The 21876-nt window shown below is 37.3% G+C and overlaps 1 protein-coding gene across 1 annotated transcript in view; it reads right to left on the bottom strand.

Annotated features, from left to right (window-relative positions):
* haus8 (HAUS augmin like complex subunit 8) overlaps positions 1 to 21876 on the bottom strand; it is a 28049-nt gene that overhangs the window by 5179 nt on the left and 994 nt on the right. The window contains exons 3-8 of the mRNA XM_062959978.1: positions 19976 to 20031; positions 15149 to 15242; positions 11751 to 11818; positions 11578 to 11676; positions 3771 to 3833; positions 3530 to 3688 (exon numbers count right to left, since the gene is read on the bottom strand). Coding sequence (XP_062816048.1) covers positions 3530 to 3688; positions 3771 to 3833; positions 11578 to 11676; positions 11751 to 11818; positions 15149 to 15242; positions 19976 to 20031 — 539 coding nt within the window. The remainder of the gene's footprint in view (positions 1 to 3529; positions 3689 to 3770; positions 3834 to 11577; positions 11677 to 11750; positions 11819 to 15148; positions 15243 to 19975; positions 20032 to 21876) is intronic.

The following is a 21876-nucleotide window of genomic DNA, read 5'->3' as shown; positions in this document are numbered from 1 at the left end:
GAATTTCTTGTTACTACCATTATTTCCATGTACAACACTCTGGTATGTACATTTATCGATCCTGCCTGCTCTGGTGTTCTGTTCGTTGGGCCTGCTTCCAAACACAAACTTTGCTAGGTCTTACTTTCGGGGGAGGCCTTATATTTCGCAATTCAGCAAAATCTCTACTAGGTCTTATTTTCTGGGGATGTCTTATTTTAGGGGAAACAGGGTAGCAACTCCAGGCTTTGAGGCTATTCACTGCTATTCCTGCTGGCCAACAAAGGATTCCCATAAGACACAGCAACGCGTGGCTGGGCAAAGCTAGTAGTACAGTAGAGTCTCACTTATCCAACATAAACGGGCCGACAGAGGAATAATTGTTTTTATCCAATTGCTGCCAGTTAGAAGGCTAAGCTCTGTCAGGGGAAAACCTTTACCCTTTACCTTAACTACCACCAATTCCTCAATAGTTTATTTCCCAGACCACCAGACTTCGCCACAGCAACGCGTGGCCGGGTACAGCTAGTCTATATATATAAAAGAGTGATGGCATCAGGGCAGCGGACAAAACAACAAAACTACAGGCCCCCCAACCTCGAAATTTGACAACACAACCCATCATCCATGCCTCTAGGTTGATACAACAAAAAGGAAAAGAAAAATAAAGTCCTAATTACAGGGAGAGGAATAATAGTTTTTATCCAATTGCTGCCAGTTAGAAGGCTAAGCTCCGCCCACTTGGTCTCCTAGCAACCTACTCAGCCCAGGGGACAGGCACAGTTAGGCCTCACTTAGGCCTCTTCCACAGATTATCAGATTTTAACTGGATTATATGGCAGTGTAGACTCAAGGCCCTTACATATCTATATAACCCATTTAGAATCTTCTATTATCTGCTTTGAACTGGATTATCTTGACTCCACACTGCCAGATAATCCACTTCAGTGTGCATACTAAACATAAAGACAACCATACAACAGACATTCAATACCACCATTACCTCAACAATTTCTCACCAACACCACCAGACAAAGCCACAGCAACGTGTGGCCGGGCACAGCTAGTATTGTATATTTTTATATCTCTAGATCAGGGGTCCCCAAACTAAGGCCCGGGGGCCGGATGCGGCCCTCCAAGGTCATTTACCTGGCCCCCACCTTCAGTTTTATAATATAATATTTTTATATCATTTTAAATAATATAATATATTGTATATACATATAATATTGATAATAATATTATAATGTTATACAATATAATACTTTTTTTTTGTGTCAGGAGCAACCGGAGTTGCTTCTGGAGTGAGAGAATTGTCCGTCTGCAAGGACGTTGCCCAGGGGACGTTGCCCGGATGTTTTGATGTTTTACGATCCTTGTGGGAGGCTCCTCTCATGTCCCCGCTTGGAGCTGGAGCTGAGAGAGGGAGCTCATCCACGCTCTCCCCGGTGGGATTCGAACCTGGCAGCTTTCAGGTCAGCAACCCAACCTTCAAGTCACGAGGCTTTTATCCCCTTGGTCACCGGAGGCTCCTACAAATATAATACTAATAATACCATATAAAAACATTAATTATATGATATATATTGCATCTAATATTACAGTATAGTGGTTCAATATAGTAATATATAATGCTAATATTGTGCTATGCTAATAATATAATATATTGTATGTACATACAGCTGCTCTGAGTCCCCTTTGGGGTGAGAAGGGTGGGATATAAATGTAGTAAATAAATGCAGTAAATAAATAATTAATTTTAGACTTAGGCTCGGCCAAAGTCTGACATGACTTGAAGGCACACAACAACAACAATCCTAATTAACTTGACTATCTCATTGGCCAGTAGCAGGCCCACACTTTCCATTGAAATCCTAATAGGTTTATGTTGGTTAAAATTGTTTTCATTTTTAAATATTGTATTATTCAAAGGCCTTTGATACTTAATCTGGTGTTGGTCTGATCGATCTGCCCATTTTATAATAGCCCCATTCTTGAGGTGTTGCCAATGTTATATTGCACTTTGTCCATTTTAACTGTGAAATTACCTTCCCCATTTCGGCCCATGTTGCACGTTGCCTGGGTTCTTTGAATTAGTCTCCAGTGTTAATATTGTATGTTTTATGTTGATTTTAACGATTGTTTTTACTGTAATTGACGTTTTTATTGGATAACTGTTTTATTGCTGTGTTTTGATATTTGATTGTTTTATCGGGCCAGGCCCCATGTAAGCCGCCCCGAGTCCCTTCGGGGAGATGGGGCGGGGTATAAAAATAAAGTTATTATTATTATTATTATTATTGTTCTTTCATTGTTGTTGTTGTTTTGCACTACAAATAAGACATGTGCAGTGTGCATAGGAATTTGTTGGTTTTTTTTTTTCCAAATGATAATCCGGCCCCTCCACAGTCTGAAGGATTGTTGTGATGTCTCATGGGCCATGTAGTCCCGTTCCTAGTACTGTTGTGACAGATGAAGAGGAAAACTTGGGTTTCCAACCGTTTCAGCCAGAATTGGAGCCCTTGCACCTGCGAGATGTTTGTCCACAGGAAGTCAGCCAAACAAGCCTTGAGCAGAAATCTCCCCCATTTTCTCGCCGGGATTATTATAATCAAGATAGAGGCGCTCGAGAGGCGACTCGCAGGAGCGCCAGGATAGCTGCCAGACAATTAGCTGATTAAGTCTGTTTCCCTTGGGAAACTTTAAGGAGTCATGCATCTGGACACAGTATAGGTTTCGGTTCTTGTTCCCCAGGGAAAGTGTTCCTTGGCGGGAAAACAAGATCCTATATAGGTGTTTGCCCGCAAAGAAATCCTTGCGGAGTCAATTCGTCACCTTGTGGAGTGAGATCGTGTGTGGACTATGCTACTCCAGCCCGCGCCTCCAGGACCAAGTTCCAAGCCTTGTTTCACGGACCTCGTTCTTGCATCCAGCTTTCCTTGTTTCCACGGACCTTGTTCTTGTTCCTTGCCTCTCGTTGCCACGTATCCAGCCTTGTCGCCAAGAATCTAGTTTGCTCTCAGCCTTGTTGTCAAGCTCCATTGGACTAAAGGACCTTGTCATTTCCCCACACTTTGCTTGGCAAAGTGTGTATTTCGGTTATTGGATTATAACTTTGGACTCTAATATCCCTTATTGGACATTGTTTTCCTGGACTACTTTTGACCTTTCCTGAAAGGACTACTTCTGAACTATATTCTACACTTGTTTTTATTAACTTCATATATTCCCTTAATAAAGATATTAGATAGAATCTGGTCTCTATGCATGGTTATTGGTGCTCTGTAGCCTGGTGCCTGACAATTGTGGACTGGCCCTCTGCTTTAAAAGTTTGGGGACCCCTGCTCTAGAAGGTACCCAACTTGGCACTCAGACCCATGATGACCAACCAAAGGGACCGGAGGGGCAATGACAGGGGACGATGGGAGCTGTAGTCCACCCACAGGACTCTGCCTTTCCTCCGAAGCCCCTTCACCAAACCCAAAGCAAACCAGGACTCCTTCCACAAGAAGCCAAGGCGGGGGCCCAGCCCAGGCCTCCCGTGGCCTACCTGTGCCTCCAAGGCCTGGCCGAGCTGCCTCTGCCTCTCCTTCTCGGCCAACAGGCCTTTCTTGCGCAGGGCTTCTCTCTGGAGCCGGTCCCTCTCCGCCAAGAGCACGGCCAGCTTCTCCTCGCCTTCCTGCTCCAAACGGGCCAGGTTCTGCTCCATCTGCGGCCACACAAAGCTCAGAAACAGCCCCAAACAGGCTCCAGTCGAAGCATCGATCCAACCGCCAGCCCTCTTATTCTACCTGAAGAGCCGCAAAGGTCCAGAGCAGCGACCGGGAATCCTGCATCTCAATCAAGGTCTCGGCCTGGAAGGAAAGGAAAAGCATCTCTAGAGAAACGAGGTCTTTAAATCATCTATCAAGACAGATACAAAAAGGGGAAAGAACCGGCCCAATGGCAGCTGTCGTTATTTATTTATTTATTTATTTATTTATTTCCAACATTTATATCCCGCCCTTCTCACCCGAAGGGACTCAGGGCGGCGTACAAAATTGGCAACAATTCGATGCCTATACATAATTAAAACAGCTATAAAAATCCAATAAAACAATTAAAACAATATAAAAAATATAAAAACATATGATTAAAATCCATTCCTCCAAAATCCTCGTGCTGTAGCCGTAAATCAGTCCGGGTCGTCATTATCGTTTAATCTTCAAAAGCCTGGGCACATAGCCATGTTTTCAGGGCTTTTCTAAAACTCAAAAGGGTTGGGGCTTGCCGTATATCTCTGGGGAGGGCGTTCCACAGCCGGGGAGCCACCACCGAGAAGGAAGGCCCTGTCCCTCGTTCCCACCAGCCGCGCCTGTGAGGCAGGTGGGACCGAGAGCAGGGCCTCTCCAGATGACCTTAGGGATCTTCCTGGCTCATAGGAGGAGATACGTTCGGACAAGTAGATTGGGCCAGAACCGTTTAGGGCTTTATAGGTCAAGACCAGCACTTTGAATTGGGCTCGGTAGCATATCGGCAGCCAGTGGAGCTGGCTAAGTAGGGAGGTGGTACGCTCCCTGTAAGCCGCCCCAGTTATTAATCTGGCTGCCGCCCGTTGTACTAGTTGGAGCTTCCGGGCCGTCTTCAAAGGCAACCCCACGTAGAGAGCGTTGCAGTAGTCCAAACGGGATGTAACCAGAGCGTGGACCACCGTGGCCAAGTCAGACCTCCCAAGGAACGGGCGCAGCTGGCGCACCAGTCTTGGTTGTGCGAAGGCTCCCCTGGCCACCGCCGAGACCTGGGGTTCCAGGCTCAGCGATGAGTCCAGGAGAAGAACCCCCAGACTGCGAACCTGTGTCTTCAGGGGGAGTGCGGCCCCGTCCAGCACAGGCTGTAACCCTATTCCCTGTTCAGCTCTGCGACTGACCAGGAGGACCTCTGTCTTGTCTGGATTAAGTTTCAATTTGTTCGCCCTCATCCAGTCCGACACAGCGGCCAAGCACCTGTTCAGGACCTGAACAGCCTCCTGAGTGACAGGTGGGAAGGAGTGACAGAGCTGGACATCATCTGCGTACAGATGACACCGAACCCCGAAACTCCTGATGATCTCTCCCAACAGCTTCATGTATATGTTGAACAACATGGGGGACAGTACTGAACCCTGCGGGACCCCACAAGTCAATGGTTGTGGGGCCGAGCAGGTGTCCCCCAAGGACACCATCTGGGACCGACCTTCCAGGAAGGACCGGAGCCACTGCAAAACAGTACCTCCGAGACCCATCCCGGCAAGGCGCCCCAGAAGGATACCGTGATCGACGGTATCGAAGGCCGCTGAGAGGTCCAGCAGAACCAGCAGGGACACCCTCCCCTGTCCAGTTCCCGGCGTAGATCATCGACTAAGGCGACCAAGGCTGTCTCGGTACCATGCCCCGGCCTGAAACCAGACTGCGCCGGATCCAGAAAATCAGTGTCAACCAAGAATGCCTGGAGTTGTGCGGCCACCACACGTTCCACGACCTTGCCCAAAAAGGGGAGATTGGAAATAGGCCGATAGCTATCCAATTGAGTGGGGTCCAGTGATGGCTTCTTCAACAGCGGTTTGATCACAGCCAATTTAAGGCTCGCTGGAAATATGCCTTCCCGAAAGGAGGGAGGCACTCACCACCACCTTCACCCACTCGGCCAATCCCCCTCTGGCTTCTCTCACCAGCCGGGATGGGCAGGGGTCTAGGATGCATGTGGTAGCCCTCACCTCTCCAAGCACCTTGTCCACGTCCTCAGGCTGAACCAATTGAAACGAATCCATCAAAATAGGACAAGCAGGTGCTCTTGCTACATCCTCGGAGACTGCCGTTAATATAGTGTCAAAGCCAGAACGGATCAAAGCGACTTTGTCCGCAAAGAACCGAGCAAATGCTTCACAGCGGGCTGCCGAGTTGTCAGGGATCCCATCTTGAGGGACGGGATATAACAAACCTCTGACAACTCGGGACAGTTATCGGGAAGACTAGCCGCTGTTAAAGAACAAATAATAATAATAATAATAATAATAATACCCTCAGCTGCTGTAAGAAAATCGCACAGACAGACTACAAACAGAGGCACAACTATGTGGCCCAAATGATCCATTGGAACTTATGCCTCAAGTCCCACCTCCCAGCAGCAAAGAACTGTTGGGATCACAAACCTGCAAAAGTCTTGGAAAATGAGCACGCAAAGATACTGTGGGACTTCCGAATCCAGACTGACAAAGTTCTGGAACACAACACACCAGACATCACAGTTGTGGAAAAGAAAAAGGTTTGGATCATGGATGTCGCCATCCCAGGTGACAGTCGCATTGACGAAAAACAACAGGAAAAACTCAGCCGCTCTCAGGACCTCAAGATTGAACTGCAAAGACTCTGGCAGAAACCAGTGCAGGTGGTCCCGGTGGTGATCGGCACACTGGGTGCCGTGCCAAAAGATCTCAGCCGGCATTTGGAAACAATAGACATTGACAAAATCACCATCTGCCAACTGCAAAAGGCCACCAGACTGGGATCTGCAGCATCATCCGAAAATACATCACACAGTCCTAGACGCTTGGGAAGTGTTCGACTTGTGATTTTGTGAAACGAAATCCAGCATGTCTATCTTGTTTGCTGTGTCATAATAATAATAATAATAATAATAATAATAATAATAAATACATCACACAGTCCTAGACACTTGGGAAGTGTTCGATTTGTGGTTTTGTGAAACGAAATCCAGCATGTCTATCTTGTTTGCTGTGCCATACAACGTCGTTGTGTTGATAATAATACTTTATTATCTCATCATTATCGTCATGACTCATCATTATCGTCATGACTACACACACAAAAAAGATAAAAGAATGGTATAAAACGCAACTGTTGCTATTGGGAAGATTAGCCGCTGTTAAAGAACAAATAATAATAATACTTTATTTTTCTGTCCCCACCTCATCATTATCGTCATGACTACACACACAAAAAAGACAAAAGAATGGTATAAAATCCAACTGTTGCTATTGGGAAGACTAGCCGCCGTTAAAGAACAAATAATAATAAGCATTATCATCATCATACTGTATTTTTCTGTCCCCACCTCATCATTATCATCATGATTACACACACAAAAAAGATAAAAGGATGGTATAAAATCCAACTGTTGCTATTGGGAAGACTAGCAGCTGCTATTTATTTATTAGACTTGTATACCGCTACAATAATAAATTATAATATAACTAGCTGTGCCCGGCCACGCGTTGCTGTGGCAAAGTGGTGGTGGTATTGGTTAAAAGTTGTGGAATTTTTATTTGACGTTATTTGTATTTTTAAAATTAATTTTATTGTAACTTATCTTTTTTATTTATTATATTTTATTATTTTGTTGTATTGTTTTCAGTTATTTTGTTATAGTATTTTATTGTATTAATTTTTTTTGTATTTTTTATTATTTTTATTGTATTATTTGTATTTATTTTATTTTTTATTCTTTTATTAACACTGGGCTGAGTGGGTTGCTAGGAGACCAAGTGGGCAAAGCTTAGCCTTCTAAGTGGCAGCAATTGGATAAAAACAATTATTTCTCTCCCTCTAATTAGGACTTTATTTTTCTTTGCTTTTTGTTGTATCTTACTGGAGCCGTGGATGATGGGTTGTGTTGTCAAATTTTGAGGTTGGGGGGCTTGTAGTTTTGTTGTTTTGTGGGTCGCCGTGATGCCATCACTCTTTTATATATATAGATAAATAATAAATCATCGTTAATGTTATTTATTTATTAGACTTGTATACCGCTACAATAATAAATTATAATATAATAAATAATAAATCATCGTTAATGTTATTTATTAGACTTGTATACCGCTACAATAATAAATTATAATATAATAAATAAATCATCATTAATGTTATTTATTTATTAGACTTGTATACCGCTACAATAATAAATTATAATATAATAAATAATAAATCATCGTTAATGTTATTTATTTATTAGACTTGTATACCGCTACAATAATAAATTATAATATAATAAATAAGAAATCATCGTTAATGTTATTTATTTATTTATTAGACTTGTATACCGCTACAATAATAAATTATAATATAATAAATAATAAATCATCGTTAATGTTATTTATTTATTAGACTTGTATACCGCTACAATAATAAATTATAATATAATAAATAATAAATCATCATTTTTATAATTATTATTACACAGAGAAAAAGATAAAAGAATGGTCCAAATTACAGCAAACAGGAGGGCTAGCCAATTTTTATTATTATTATTATTATTATTATTATTATTATTAAGAATAATAATACTCCACTTTTTCTATCCACCAGGAGATTTAAAGTGGCTATGTATCTATTTTTAGTATAAGAATGTATTATTATTATTATTAATTATTATTATTACCTCCTGCTTTTTCTCTCCACCAGGAGACTCAAAGAAGCTATATCAATTACTAGAATTAGAAATTACTATTATTATTATTATGTTTATACCCTGATTTTAGTCTCCACCAGGAGATTCAAAGTGGCTATGTATCAATTAGTAATATCAATTTTATTATTATTATTATTAATCTTAATATCCTGTTTTTTCTCTCCACCAGCAGACTCTAAGTATTAGTATTAGAACGTATTATTGTTATTATTGATCTCAATATCCTGCTTTTTCTCTCCACCAGCAGACTCAAAGTATTAGTGTTAGAATGTATTATTGTTATTAATAATCTTAATATCCTGCTTTTTCTCTCCACCAGCAGACGCAAAGTATTAGTGTTAGAACGTATTATTGTTATTATTAATCTCAATATCCTGTTTTTTCTCTCCGCCAGCAGACTCAAAGTATTAGTACTAGAATGTATTATTGTTATTATTAATCTTAATATCCTGCTCAAAGTATTAGTGTTAGAATGTATTATTGTTATTATTAATCTCAATATCCTGCTTTTTCTCTCGGCCAGCAGACTCAAAGTATTAGTGTTAGAATGTATTATTGTTATTATTAATCTTAATATCCTGCTCAAAGTATTAGTGTTAGAACATATTATTGTTATTATTGATCTCAATATCCTGCTTTTTCTCTCCACCAGCAAAGTATTAGTGTTAGAACGTATTATTACTGTTATTATTAATCTCAATATCCTGCTTTTCTCTCCACCAGCAGACTCAAAGTATTAGAATATATTATTATTATTAATCTTAATATCTTGCTTTTCTCTACACCAGCAGACTCAAAGTATTATTAGAATATATTATTATTAATCTCAATATCCTGCTTTTCTCTCCACCAGCAGACTCAATGTATTAGAATATATTATTATTATTAATCTCAATATCCTGCTTTTCTCTAAACCAGCAGACTCAAAGTATTATTAGAATATATTATTATTATTAATCTTAATATCCTGCTTTTCTCTCCACCAGCAGACTCAAAGTATTAGAATATATTATTATTATTATTAATCTTAATATCCTGCTTTTCTCTCCACCAGCAGACTCAAAGTATTAGAATATATTATTATTATTAATCTTAATATCCTGCTTTTCTCTCCACCAGCAGACTCAAAGTATTAGAATATATTATTATTATTAATCTTAATATCCTGCTTTTCTCTCCACCAGCAGACTCAAAGTATTAGAATATATTATTATTATTATTAATCTTAATATCCTGCTTTTCTCTCCACCAGCAGACTCAAAGTATTAGAATATATTATTACTAGCTGTGCCCGGCCACGCGTTGCTGTGTTGTTGTCTGGTGGTGTTGGTGAGAAATAGTTGAGGTAGTGGTGTTATTGAATGTCTGTTGTATGGTTGTCTTTATGTTTAGTATGCACACTGAAGTGGATTATCTGGCAGTGTGGAGTCAAGATAATCCAGTTCAAAGCAGATAATATAAGATTATAAATGGGTAATATAGCTGTGTGGAAGGGCCTTGAGTCTACATTGCCATATAATCCAGTTAAAATCTGATAATCTGTGGAAGAGGCCTAAGTGAGGCCTAACTGTGCCTGTCCCCTGGGCTGAGTAGGTTGCTAGGAGACCAAGTGGGTGGAGCTTAGCCTTCTAACTGGCAGCAATTGGATAAAAGCAATTTTTCCTCTCCCTGTAATTAGGACTTTATTTTTCTTTTCCTTTTTGTTGTATCAACCTAGAGGCGTGGATGATGGGTCGTGTTGTCAAATTTCGAGGTTGGGGGGCCTGTAGTTTTGTTGTTTTGTGGGTCGCCATGATGCCATCACTCTTTTATATATATAGATTATTAATCTTAATATCCTGCTTTTCTCTACACCAGCAGACGAAAAGTACAGTAGAGTCTCACTTATCCAAGCCTCGCTTATCCAACGTTCTGGATTATCCAACGCATTTTTGTAGTCAATGTTTTCAATACATCGTGATATTTTGATGCTAAATTCATAAATACAGTAATTACTACATAGCATTACTGCGTATTGAACTACTTTTTCTGCCAAATTTGTTGTATAACATGATGTTTTGGTGCTTCATTTGTAAAATCATAACCTAATTTGATGTTTAATAGGCTTCTTCTTAATCTCTCCTTATTATCCAACATATTCGCTTATCCAACGTTCTGCTGGCCGGTTTATGTTGGATAAGTGAGACTCTACTGTATTAGTATTAGAATATTATTATTATCAACACAACAACGTTGTATGGCACAGCAAACAAGATAGATATGCTGGATTTCGTTTCGCAAAACCACAAGTCGAACACTTCCCAAGTGTCTAGGACTGTGTGATGTATTTTCTGATGATGTGTGCAGATCCCAGTAGGGTGGCCTTTTGCAGTTGGCAGATGGTGATTTTGTCAATGTCTATTGTTTCCAAATGCCGGCTGAGATCTTTTGGCACAGCACCCAGTGTGCCCATCACCACCGGGACCACCTGCACTGGTTTCTGCCAGAGTCTTTGAAGTTCAATCTTGAGGTCCTGAGAGCGGCTGAGTTTTTCCTGTTGTTTTTCGTCAATGCGACTGTCACCTGGGATGGCAACATCAATGATCCAAACCTTGTTCTTTTCCACCACTGTGATGTCTGGTGTGTTGTGTTCCAGAACTTTGTCAGTCTGGATTCGGAAGTCCCACAGTATCTTTGCATGCTCATTTTCCAATACTTTTGCAGGTTTGTGATCCCACCAGTTCTTTGCTGCTGGGAGGTGGGACTTGAGGCATAAGTTCCAATGAATCATTTGGGCCACATAGTTGTGCCTCTGTTTGTAGTCTGTCTGTGCGATTTTCTTACAGCAGCTGTGGATATGATCCATGGTTTCGTCGGTTTCCTTGCACAGTCTGCATTTTGGGTCATCAGCTGATTTTTTTATCTTGGCCTGAATTGCCTTTGTCCTGATGTCTTGCTCCTGGGCTGCAAGGATCAGGCCTTGTGTCTCCTTCCTTCTTCAGGGTCCCATTCGTGAGCCAGAGCCAGGTCTTCTCCTTATCAGCTTTTCCTTCAATTATTATTATTATTATTATTATTATTATTATTATCTTTATCTTTATCTATACCTGGCCTTTTCCCTCCACAAGGAGACTCAGGCCACGCATCTGTTATTAGTCTTCCAATGGATGATTCCCTCACCTGGGCTTGCTTCATCTTCTTGGTGGTTTTCTTCTCCCTGGTGGGGCTTTGCTTCTCCTTGGCGGAGGTGGGCTTCTTCCTGGCCCCTGGTGCTACACCCAATAGAGAAATCATCCCCATCATCATCCCCATCATCATCCTGCAGACAGAAGCCCCCAAATCCAAGCCTCACCTTGAATGGCCGACACTTCCAGAGCCGGAGGGAGGCTCTCATGGCAATCCAGCAGCGTCGACTGCAACGCTGGAGGGAAGGAAACAAGACTTCAAGACTTTCCTCCCAAACCGCTCAGGCCACACTTATTAAACCACATCCAATTATATATTCTCAGTCACATTACACTTGCTGATTCCACCTTTATCTCCCACTTATGTCTATTGGTTATTTATTATTATATTTATAATATAAATAATAACATAATATAATAATATAATCTAGACATTTATATCCCGACCTTCTCACCCCGAAGGGGACTCAGGGCAGTTTACAAGTTATATGTACATACAATATAGTATATTATTAGCTTAGCACAATACAAGCATTATATATGACTACTAGCTGTGCCCGGCCACGCGTTGCTGTGGCGAAGTATGGGGGTATGGGAAATAAAGTATTGAGGAATTGGTAGTAGTTAAGGTAAAGGGTCCCCTGGGCTGAGTGGGTTGCTAGGAGACCAAGTGAGCGGAGCTTAGCCTTCTAACTGGCAGTGATTGGATAAAAATAATTTTTTCCTCTCCCTCTAATTAGGGCTTTATTTTTCTTTTCTTTTTGTTGTATCAACCTAGAGGCATAGATGAGGGGTTGTGCTGTCAATTTTCGAGGTTGTGGGGTGTTTACTTTTGTTGTTTTGTCCACTGCCGTGATGTCATCACTCTTTTATATATATAGATATTGTATTATACGACTGTACTGCAATATTATCAGTAATATTACATGTAATATATAATATACAATTAAAATAGTGTATTATTATAATATTGTATTACATTATATCTATATATATAAGTGTGATGGAATCACGGCAGCGGACAAAACAACAAAACTAAACACCCCACAACCTCAAAAATTGATAGCACAACCCCTCATCCATGCCAGGCAGGCAGAGTTAGGCCTCACTCAGGCCTCTTCCACACTGCCTATAAAATACAGATTATCAGATTTGAACTGGATTATATGGCAGTGTAGACTCAAGGCCCTTCCACACAGCTATATCACCCATTTATAATCTTATATTATCTGCTTTGGATTATCTTCACACTGCCATATAATCCACTTCAGCGTTCATTTTATACAACTGTGTAGAAGGGGCCTCATATAATCCAGTTCTAAGCAGATGATATAAGATTATAAATATACAGTAGAATCTCACTTATCCAACATAAACAGGCCGGCACCTTTACCCTTTACCTTAACTAGCACCAATTCCTCAGTACTTTATTTCCCATACCACCATACTTCGCCACAGCAACGCGTGGCCGGGCACAGCTAGTTATCAACATTATATGTATATACAATATATTATATTATTAGCACAGCCTAATATAAACATTGTATATTACTATATTGTACTATACCACTATATTGCAATATTATTAGTAATATTACATGTAATATATAATATACAATTAAAATAGTGTATTATTATTATATTGTATTACATTATAATATTATCAATATTATATGTATATACAATATATTATATTATTAGCCACTTTGAGTCAACTTATGGAGAGAAAAGCTGAGATATAATAATAATAATAATAATACAAACTCATTATTGTATACATAAAGTATCCCTTATGATTAGACACTTTATGTAGAATATATGATTGCTGCTTTTATTATTTTGCACATTCTCTGCTTATGGAGAGAAAAAGCAGAATAATAATAATACAAACTCATGATTATATACATAAAGTATCCCTTATTATTAGACACATTATGTACTATATATGATAGCTGCTTTTATTATTTTGCACATTCTCTTCTTATGGAGAGAAATGCGGGATATAATAAATAATAATAATAATAATAATAATAATAATAATAATAGAAACTCATGATTATATACATAAAGTATCCCTTATGATTAGACACTTTATGTAGAATATATGATTGCTGCTTTTATTATTCTGCTATTCTCTCCTTATGGAGAGAAATGCGGGATATAAATAATAATAATAATAATAATAATAATAATAAAAAACACTCATGATTATATACATAAAGTATCCCTTATTATTAGACACTATGTAGAATATATGATTGCTGCTTTTATTATTCTGCTATTCTCTCCTTATGGAGAGAAATGCGGGATATAAATAATAATAATAATAATAATAATAATAATAAAAAACACTCATGATTATATACATAAAGTATCCCTTATTATTAGACACTATGTAGAATATATGATTGCTGCTTTTATTATTCTGCTATTCTCTCCTTATGGAGAGAAATGCGGGATATAAATAATAATAATAATAATAATAATAATAATAATAATAAACACTCATGATTATATACATAAAGTATCCCTTATTATTAGACACTATGTAGAATATATGATTGCTGCTTTTATTATTCTGCTATTCTCTCCTTATGGAGAGAAATGCGGGATATAAATAATAATAATAATAATAATAATAATAATAATAATAATAATAAAACACTCATGATTATATACATAAAGTATCCCTTATTATTAGACACTTTATGTAGAATATATGATTGCTGCTTTTATTATTCTGCTATTCTCTCCTCATGGAGAGAAATGTGGGATATAAATAATAATAATAATAATAATAATAAACACTCATGATTATATACATAAAGTATCCCTTATTATTAGACACTATGTAGAATATATGATTGCTGCTTTTATTATTCTGCTATTCTCTCCTTATGGAGAGAAATGCGGGATATAAATAATAATAATAATAATAATAATAATAATAAACACTCATGATTATATACATAAAGTATCCCTTATTATTAGACACTTTATGTAGAATATATGATTGCTGCTTTTATTATTCTGCTATTCTCTCCTCATGGAGAGAAATGCGGGATATAAATAATAATAATAATAATAATAATAATAAACACTCATGATTATATACATAAAGTATCCCTTATTATTAGACACTTTATGTAGAATATATGATTGTTGCTTTTATTATTTTGCACATTCTCTCCTTATGGAGAATAATAATAATAATAATAATAATAATAATGGTTCAAAATCAATAATGCATTCTAAATTAATATTTGTGTATTTTTTTAGGTTTTAAATCATGTGTTTAGTAATAGCTTGGGTACCTGGCATTTGGGAGAAAACCCCAAAGGTCTTATGAGTTGGATCGGCTCATTTAGGCCGAGAGGGGCTGTTTGAAATCGTCTGGATCGAAAGCAGAAGGATGGCAGCCAAAGATTGGCCAACAAACAGCTTTAAAAACAGACGGCGGTGGAAAGCTGCCTCCACAGTCAAATCCGCTTTTGGATCCCACTCTAACTGATCCCACTGGACCCTGGGAGTTGTAGTTTCTCAAGAGAAGAGGGATCCAGACTCACCTGCAGGAGCTTTGCCTTTTGCAACCTGCGTGGCCGGTGTTTTGAATGATGTCTCCTGCCCTTTGGGAGCCTGCAGGCTTCTCTCCAAGATGGACTACAAGTCACAAAAACACAAGAGAACAACATGAAAAGATTCCTCTTCTCTTAACTTTGAGGCTAGCAAGCACTTTGGACTTTCCAGCAGTCCTATTCCCCATGATTACGATTGCTGTTGTTGTTATTTACCACTCAGCCGTCGTCTTATTAGTATTGTTTACCACTCACTCAGGAGTCCTGTTTTTATTGGTACTATTATTTTTTATTATTATTGTATTTATTTCTACCCTGCTTTATCTCCCCAAAGGGATGTGAAGCAGCTTGACATAAAAGCATTTATACAATAAAAGCATGACATAAAAGCATTTATAATAATAATAATAATAATAATAATAATTATTATTATTATTATTATTATTATTATTATTATTAGGCCTGATCCTTGCAGCCCAGGAGCAAGCCATCAGAACAAATGCAATTAAGGCCAAGATTGAAAAATCAGCTGATGACCCAAAATGCAGACTGTGCAAGGAAACCGACGAAACCATGGATCATCTCCTCAGCTGCTGTAAGAAAATCGCACAGACAGACTACAAACAGAGGCACAACTATGTGGCCCAAATGATTCATTGGAACTTAGGCCTCAAGTCCCACCTCCCAGCAGCAAAGAACTGGTGGGATCACAAACCTGCAAAAAATATTGGAAAATGAGCACACAAAGATACTGTGGGACTTCCGAATCCAGACTGACAAAGTTCTGGAACACAACACACCAGACATCACAGTTGTGGAAAAGAACAAGGTTTGGATCATTGATGTTGCCATCCCAGGTGACAGTCGCATAGATGAAAAACAACAGGAAAAACTCAGCCGCTATCAGGACCTCAAGACTGAACTGCAAAGACTCTGGCAGAAACCAGTGCAGGTGGTCCCGGTGGTGATGGGCACACTGGGTGCTGTGCCAAAAGATCTCAGCCGGCATTTGGAAACAATAGACATTGACAAAATCACCATCTGCCAACTGCAAAAGGCCACCCTACTGGGATCTGCACACATCATCAGAAAATACATCACACAGTCCTAGACACTTGGAAAGTGTTCGACTTGTGGTTTTGCGAAACGAAATCCAGCATATCTATCTTGTTTGCTGTGCCATACAACGTCATTGTGTTGATAATAATAATAATAATAATAATAATAATAACTTTATTTTTATACCCCGCCCCATCTCCCCGAAGGGACTCGGGGCGGCTTACATGGGGCCAGGCCCGATAAAACAAACAACAGTAACAAAGCAATAAAACAATTATCCCAGTAAAAAACATCAACATCAATAAAAACAATCATTAAAATCAACAAGCAGGATACAGTGTTAAAAACAGGAGATTAATTCGTAGATCCCAGGCGAGATGCAGAGTGATACGAAATGGGAAAAGGAAATTTCACAGTTGGACAATAAAGTGCGGTATAAAATGGCAAGACAACAACAATGGGACTCTTATGGAATGGACAGATAGATCAATCCAGCAACAACTAAACATCGAAGGCCTTTTGAAACAGCCAGGTTTTATACAATTTAAAATATACAAAAATGCAAACATTAAAATACTGTAGAATAAAACACATACAGCACTTAAACATTCACTTAGCAGTCTTATTAGTATTACTACTATTATTCTTTACCACTCAGCCATCCTTATTTATCAGGAGTATTACTATTATTGTTTACCATTCTTAGTATTAATTTATCACTCAACCATTTTGTTATTAGTAATGTTTACCACTCAGCAGCCCTATTTTTACTATTACAGTAGAGTCTCACTTATCCAAGCCTCACTTATCCAAGCCTCTGGATGATCCAAGCCATTTTTGTAGTCAATGTTTTCAATATATCGTGATATTTTGGTGCTAAATTCGTCAATACAGTAATTACAACATAACATTACTGCGTATTGAACTACTTTTCCTGTCAAATTTGTTGTCTAACATGATGTTTTGGTGCTTAATTTGTAAAATCATAACCTAATTTGATGTTTAATAGGCTTTTCCTTAATCCCTCCTTATTATCCAAGATAATCGCTTATCCAAGCTTCTGCCGGCCCGTTTAGCTTGGATAAGTGAGACTCTACTGTAATAATAATCACTTAGCACTGTTATTTATTATTACTATTATTACTATCATTCTTTACCACCCAGCAGTCCCATTTGTTATTATTACTATTATTAATCACTCATAAGTCTTATTTATTATTACTATTACTATTATTGTTTACCACTTAGTAGTCCTATTTATTATTAGTAGCATTATTAATTTTATTATTCTTTGCCACTCAGCAGTCCTATTTATTTGTAGTATTATTAATATACCACTCAGCAGTCTTTTATTAGTACAGTAGAGTCTCACTTACCCAACATAAATGGGCCGGCAGAATGTTGGATAAGCAAATATGTTGGATAATAAGGAGGCAATAAGGAAAAGCCTATTAAACATCAAATTAGGTTATGATTTTACAAATTAAGCACCAAAACTTCATGTTATAGAACAAATTTGACAGAAAAAGTAGTTCAATACACAGTAATGCTATGTAGTAATTACTGTATTTACGAATTTAGCACCAAAATATCACAATGTATTGAAAACATTGACTACAAAAATGCGTTGGATAATCCAGAACATTGGATAAGTGAGTGTTGGATAAGTGAGACTCTACTGTATTCTTTACCACTCAGCCATCCTTATTTATCAGTAGTATTATTATTATACTTTACCATTCAGCAGTCCTATTTATTCTTAGCATTAATTTATCACTCAACCATTTTGTTATTAGTAATGTTTACCACTCAGCAGTCCTATTTTTACTATTATTACTATTATTTATCACTTAGCACTGTTATTTATTATTACCATCATTCTTTACCACCCAGCAGTCCCATTTGTTATTACTATTATTAATCACTCAGAAGTCTTATTTTATTATTATTTAGTATTATTCTTTGACACTCAGCAATCCTATTTATTCTTAGTATTAATTTATCACTCAACCGTTTTGTTATTAGTAATGTTTACCACTCAGCAGTCCTATTTTTACTATTATTTATCACTTAGCACTGTTATTATTACTATTATTATCATTCTTTACCACTCAGCAGTCCCATTTGTTATTATTATTAATCACTCAGCAGTCTTATTTATTATTAGTATTATTCTTCACCATTCAGCAGTCTTATTTTATTATTATTTAGTATTATTCATTACCACTCAGCAGTCCAATTTATTATTAGTAATATTCTTAATATTATTATTATTCTTTGCCACTCATAAGTCCTACTTATTATTAGTATTAATTCATCACTCAGCAGTCTTCTTTTATTAGTAGTATTAGTATAGTATTATTGTTTACCACTTAGCAGTCCTATTTATTATTAGTATCATTAATATACCACTAAGCAGTCTTTTATTAGTAGTAGTATTCTTTACCACTCAGCAGACTTGTTTATTATTAGTATCATTAATATAATTCTTTACCACTCACCAGTCTTATTAATTATTATTATTAACCACTCAGAAAATGCCCATGATCTTCTCTTCCTTTACAATTTATTTATTTATTTACTACATTTATATCCCGCTCTTCTCACTCCGAAAGGGACTCAGAGCGGCTTACAAATCAAATGAACATATTGTATTATTAGCATAGCACAATATAAGCATTAAATTACTATATTGTGCTATATCATTATATGGTAATATTAGTAGTAATATTACATTTGATATATAATATATAATAAATATTCTTATATTGTATTATGAGTAGTATAATATTGTATTCCATTATAATATTATTATCAATATTATATGTATATACAATCTATATATATAAAAGAGTGATGGCATCACGGCGACCCACAAAACAACAAAACTACAGGCCCCCCAATCTCGAAATTTGACAACACAACCCCTCATCCACGCCTCTAGGTTGATACAACAAAAAGAAAAGAAAAATAAAGTCCTAATTAGAGAGAGGAATAATTGCTTTTATCCAATTGCTGCCAGTTAGAAGGCTAAGCTCCTCCAACTTGGTCTCCTAGCAACCCAATAAAAAATAATAAAAAACATTAAAAAAATTAAAAACACTAAAAAATTAATACAATAAAATACGATAATAACAGAAAATAACTAAAAATAATACAAGAAAATAATAAAATATAATAAATAAAAATATAACTTACAATAAAATTAATAAAAAATGCAAATAAAGTCAAATAAAAATTACACGACAATTTTTAACATATACCACCACCACTTTGCCACAGCAACCCGTGGCCGGGCACAGCTAGTATATTTATACATTATTATAAATTATATATGTATATAAAGTTAGTATAGCATGTTGCTATGGCACAGGAGACAAGATGGCTCTCAGGTTGGTAGGATGTCTTCCTGGCCCCCCGTTCTTCACTCTTCTTTTATGAGGCTTTACAAACACATAGTAAAACTACAAAAGTAATCCCATCGCATCCCTCCTCATCTCTAACAATTTGTCTAAAATGCATCAATTTTCCGAAGCTCCGCATAAAGGTCACTCATTTCCTGCCAGTCTCTTAAACTAGAAGTATTTTCGTCTGTTAGTATTTGAATCTTTGATTGAACAATAGTTCCTCTAGCGTTAAAGGCTGTTGGGAACACTTTCCCTTTTTATAAAGGAAAAACATAGCTTCTTGGGTATTAATCCCAAGGATTCTTAAAGAGGACAAGCAAACCAGAATGAAGAAATTGTCCCAAAGCCTCACCTTTCCCTCCACTTTCTTCTCGTAATCCATGTACCGCGAGGGCACCACTCTTCCCTCTGAAAGAACAAGAAACAGAGCCATGAAAGCGCCATGGGAATGACGGCCGCGGCCTCCCCAAACTACAAATCCCAACCATCAAAGATGGGGAAAACAGGGAGGCTTATTAGTAGGATGGCTGGCGTTGCCCAAGTTTGCAGTCTCTTTAGGGCTCTTTCTTTCCTCTGTTTCTCTCCCACACCTTCTCCCTTTCTCTTTTCCTTTCTTTCCTTCCAAGACCCTGTAAACCAACCAACCAACCAACCAACCTGTGGTTCCCAACCTTTGGGGTTCCAGGTGTTTTGGACTTCAGCTCCCACAGTTCTTAACAGCTGGTAAGCTGGCTGGGATTTCTGGGAATTAAAGTCCAAAACACCCGGAGGCCCGAAGGTTGGGAACCACTGCTATAAAGCAACCAACTACAAAAAAGCAAACCGATAGATCAACTAACCTACAAACAAACCTATAAAACTACAAACAAGCAAACCTATAGATCAATAAACCTACAAACAAACCTATAAAACTACAAACAAGCAAACCTATAGATCAACTAACCTACAAACAAACCTATAAAACTACAAGCAAGCAAACCTATAGATCAATTAACCTACAAACCTATAAAACTACAAACAAGCAAACCTATAGATCAACTAACCTACAAACAAACCTATAAAACTACATGCAAGCAAACCTATAGATCAACTAACCTACAAACAAACCTATAAAACTACAAGCAAGCAAACCTATAGATCAACTAACCTACAAACCTATAAAACTACAAACAAGCAAACCTATAGATCAACTAACCTACAAACAAACCTATAAAACTACAAACAAGCAAACCTATAGATCAACGAACCTACAAACAAACCTATAAAACTACAAACAAGCAAAGCTATAGATCAACTAACCTACAAAGAAACCTATAAAACTACAAGCAAGCAAACCTATAGATCAACTAACCTACAAACAAACCTATAAAACTACAAGCAAGCAAACCTATAGATCAATTAACCTACAAACAAACCTATAAAACTACAAACAAGCAAACCTATAGATCAACTAACCTACAAACAAACCTATAAAACTACAAACAAGCAAACCTATAGATCGACTAACCTACAAACAAACCTATAAAACTACAAACAAGCAAACCTATAGATCAACTAACCTAAAAACCTTTAAAACTACAAGCAAGCAAACCTATAGATCAACTAACCTACAAACAAACCTATAAAACCACATGCAAGCAAACCTATAGATCAATTAATCTACAAACAAACCTATAAAACTACAAACAAGCAAACCTATAGATCGACTAACCTACAAACAAACGACATTTATATTCCGTCCTTCTCACCACAAAGGGGACTAAGGGCAGCTTACAAGTCATATGTACATACAATATATTATATTATTCGTATACTACAATATACACATTATATATTGCTATATTGTTCTATAACACTATATTGTAATATTATTAGTAATATTACATGTAATATAAATATACCATTATAATATATTATTATATTGTATTACATTATATTAAGTATTATGTATATTAATATCATATGGATATACATTATATTATTATTATAGTTTAATATGATTATTATATATTATTATATTGTTATATATCCTACAAAGAAACCCAGAAATCAACCAAACTACAAACAAACCTATAAACCAACCAACCTACAAACCAAACTATAAACCATCCAAACTACAGTAGAGTTTCACTTATCCAAGCTAAACGGGCCAGCAGAAGCTTGGATAAGCGAATATGTTGGATAATAAGGAGGGATTGAGGAAAAGCCTATTAAACATCAAATTAGGTTATGATTTTACAAATTAAGCACCAA

Source organism: Anolis carolinensis, unplaced genomic scaffold, assembly GCF_035594765.1.
Source record: "Anolis carolinensis isolate JA03-04 unplaced genomic scaffold, rAnoCar3.1.pri scaffold_7, whole genome shotgun sequence".
Classification (NCBI taxonomy): domain Eukaryota; kingdom Metazoa; phylum Chordata; class Lepidosauria; order Squamata; family Dactyloidae; genus Anolis; species Anolis carolinensis.
The sequence above is the reverse complement of the archived record's forward strand: the minus strand, read 5'-3'. Positions and strand labels throughout refer to the sequence as shown.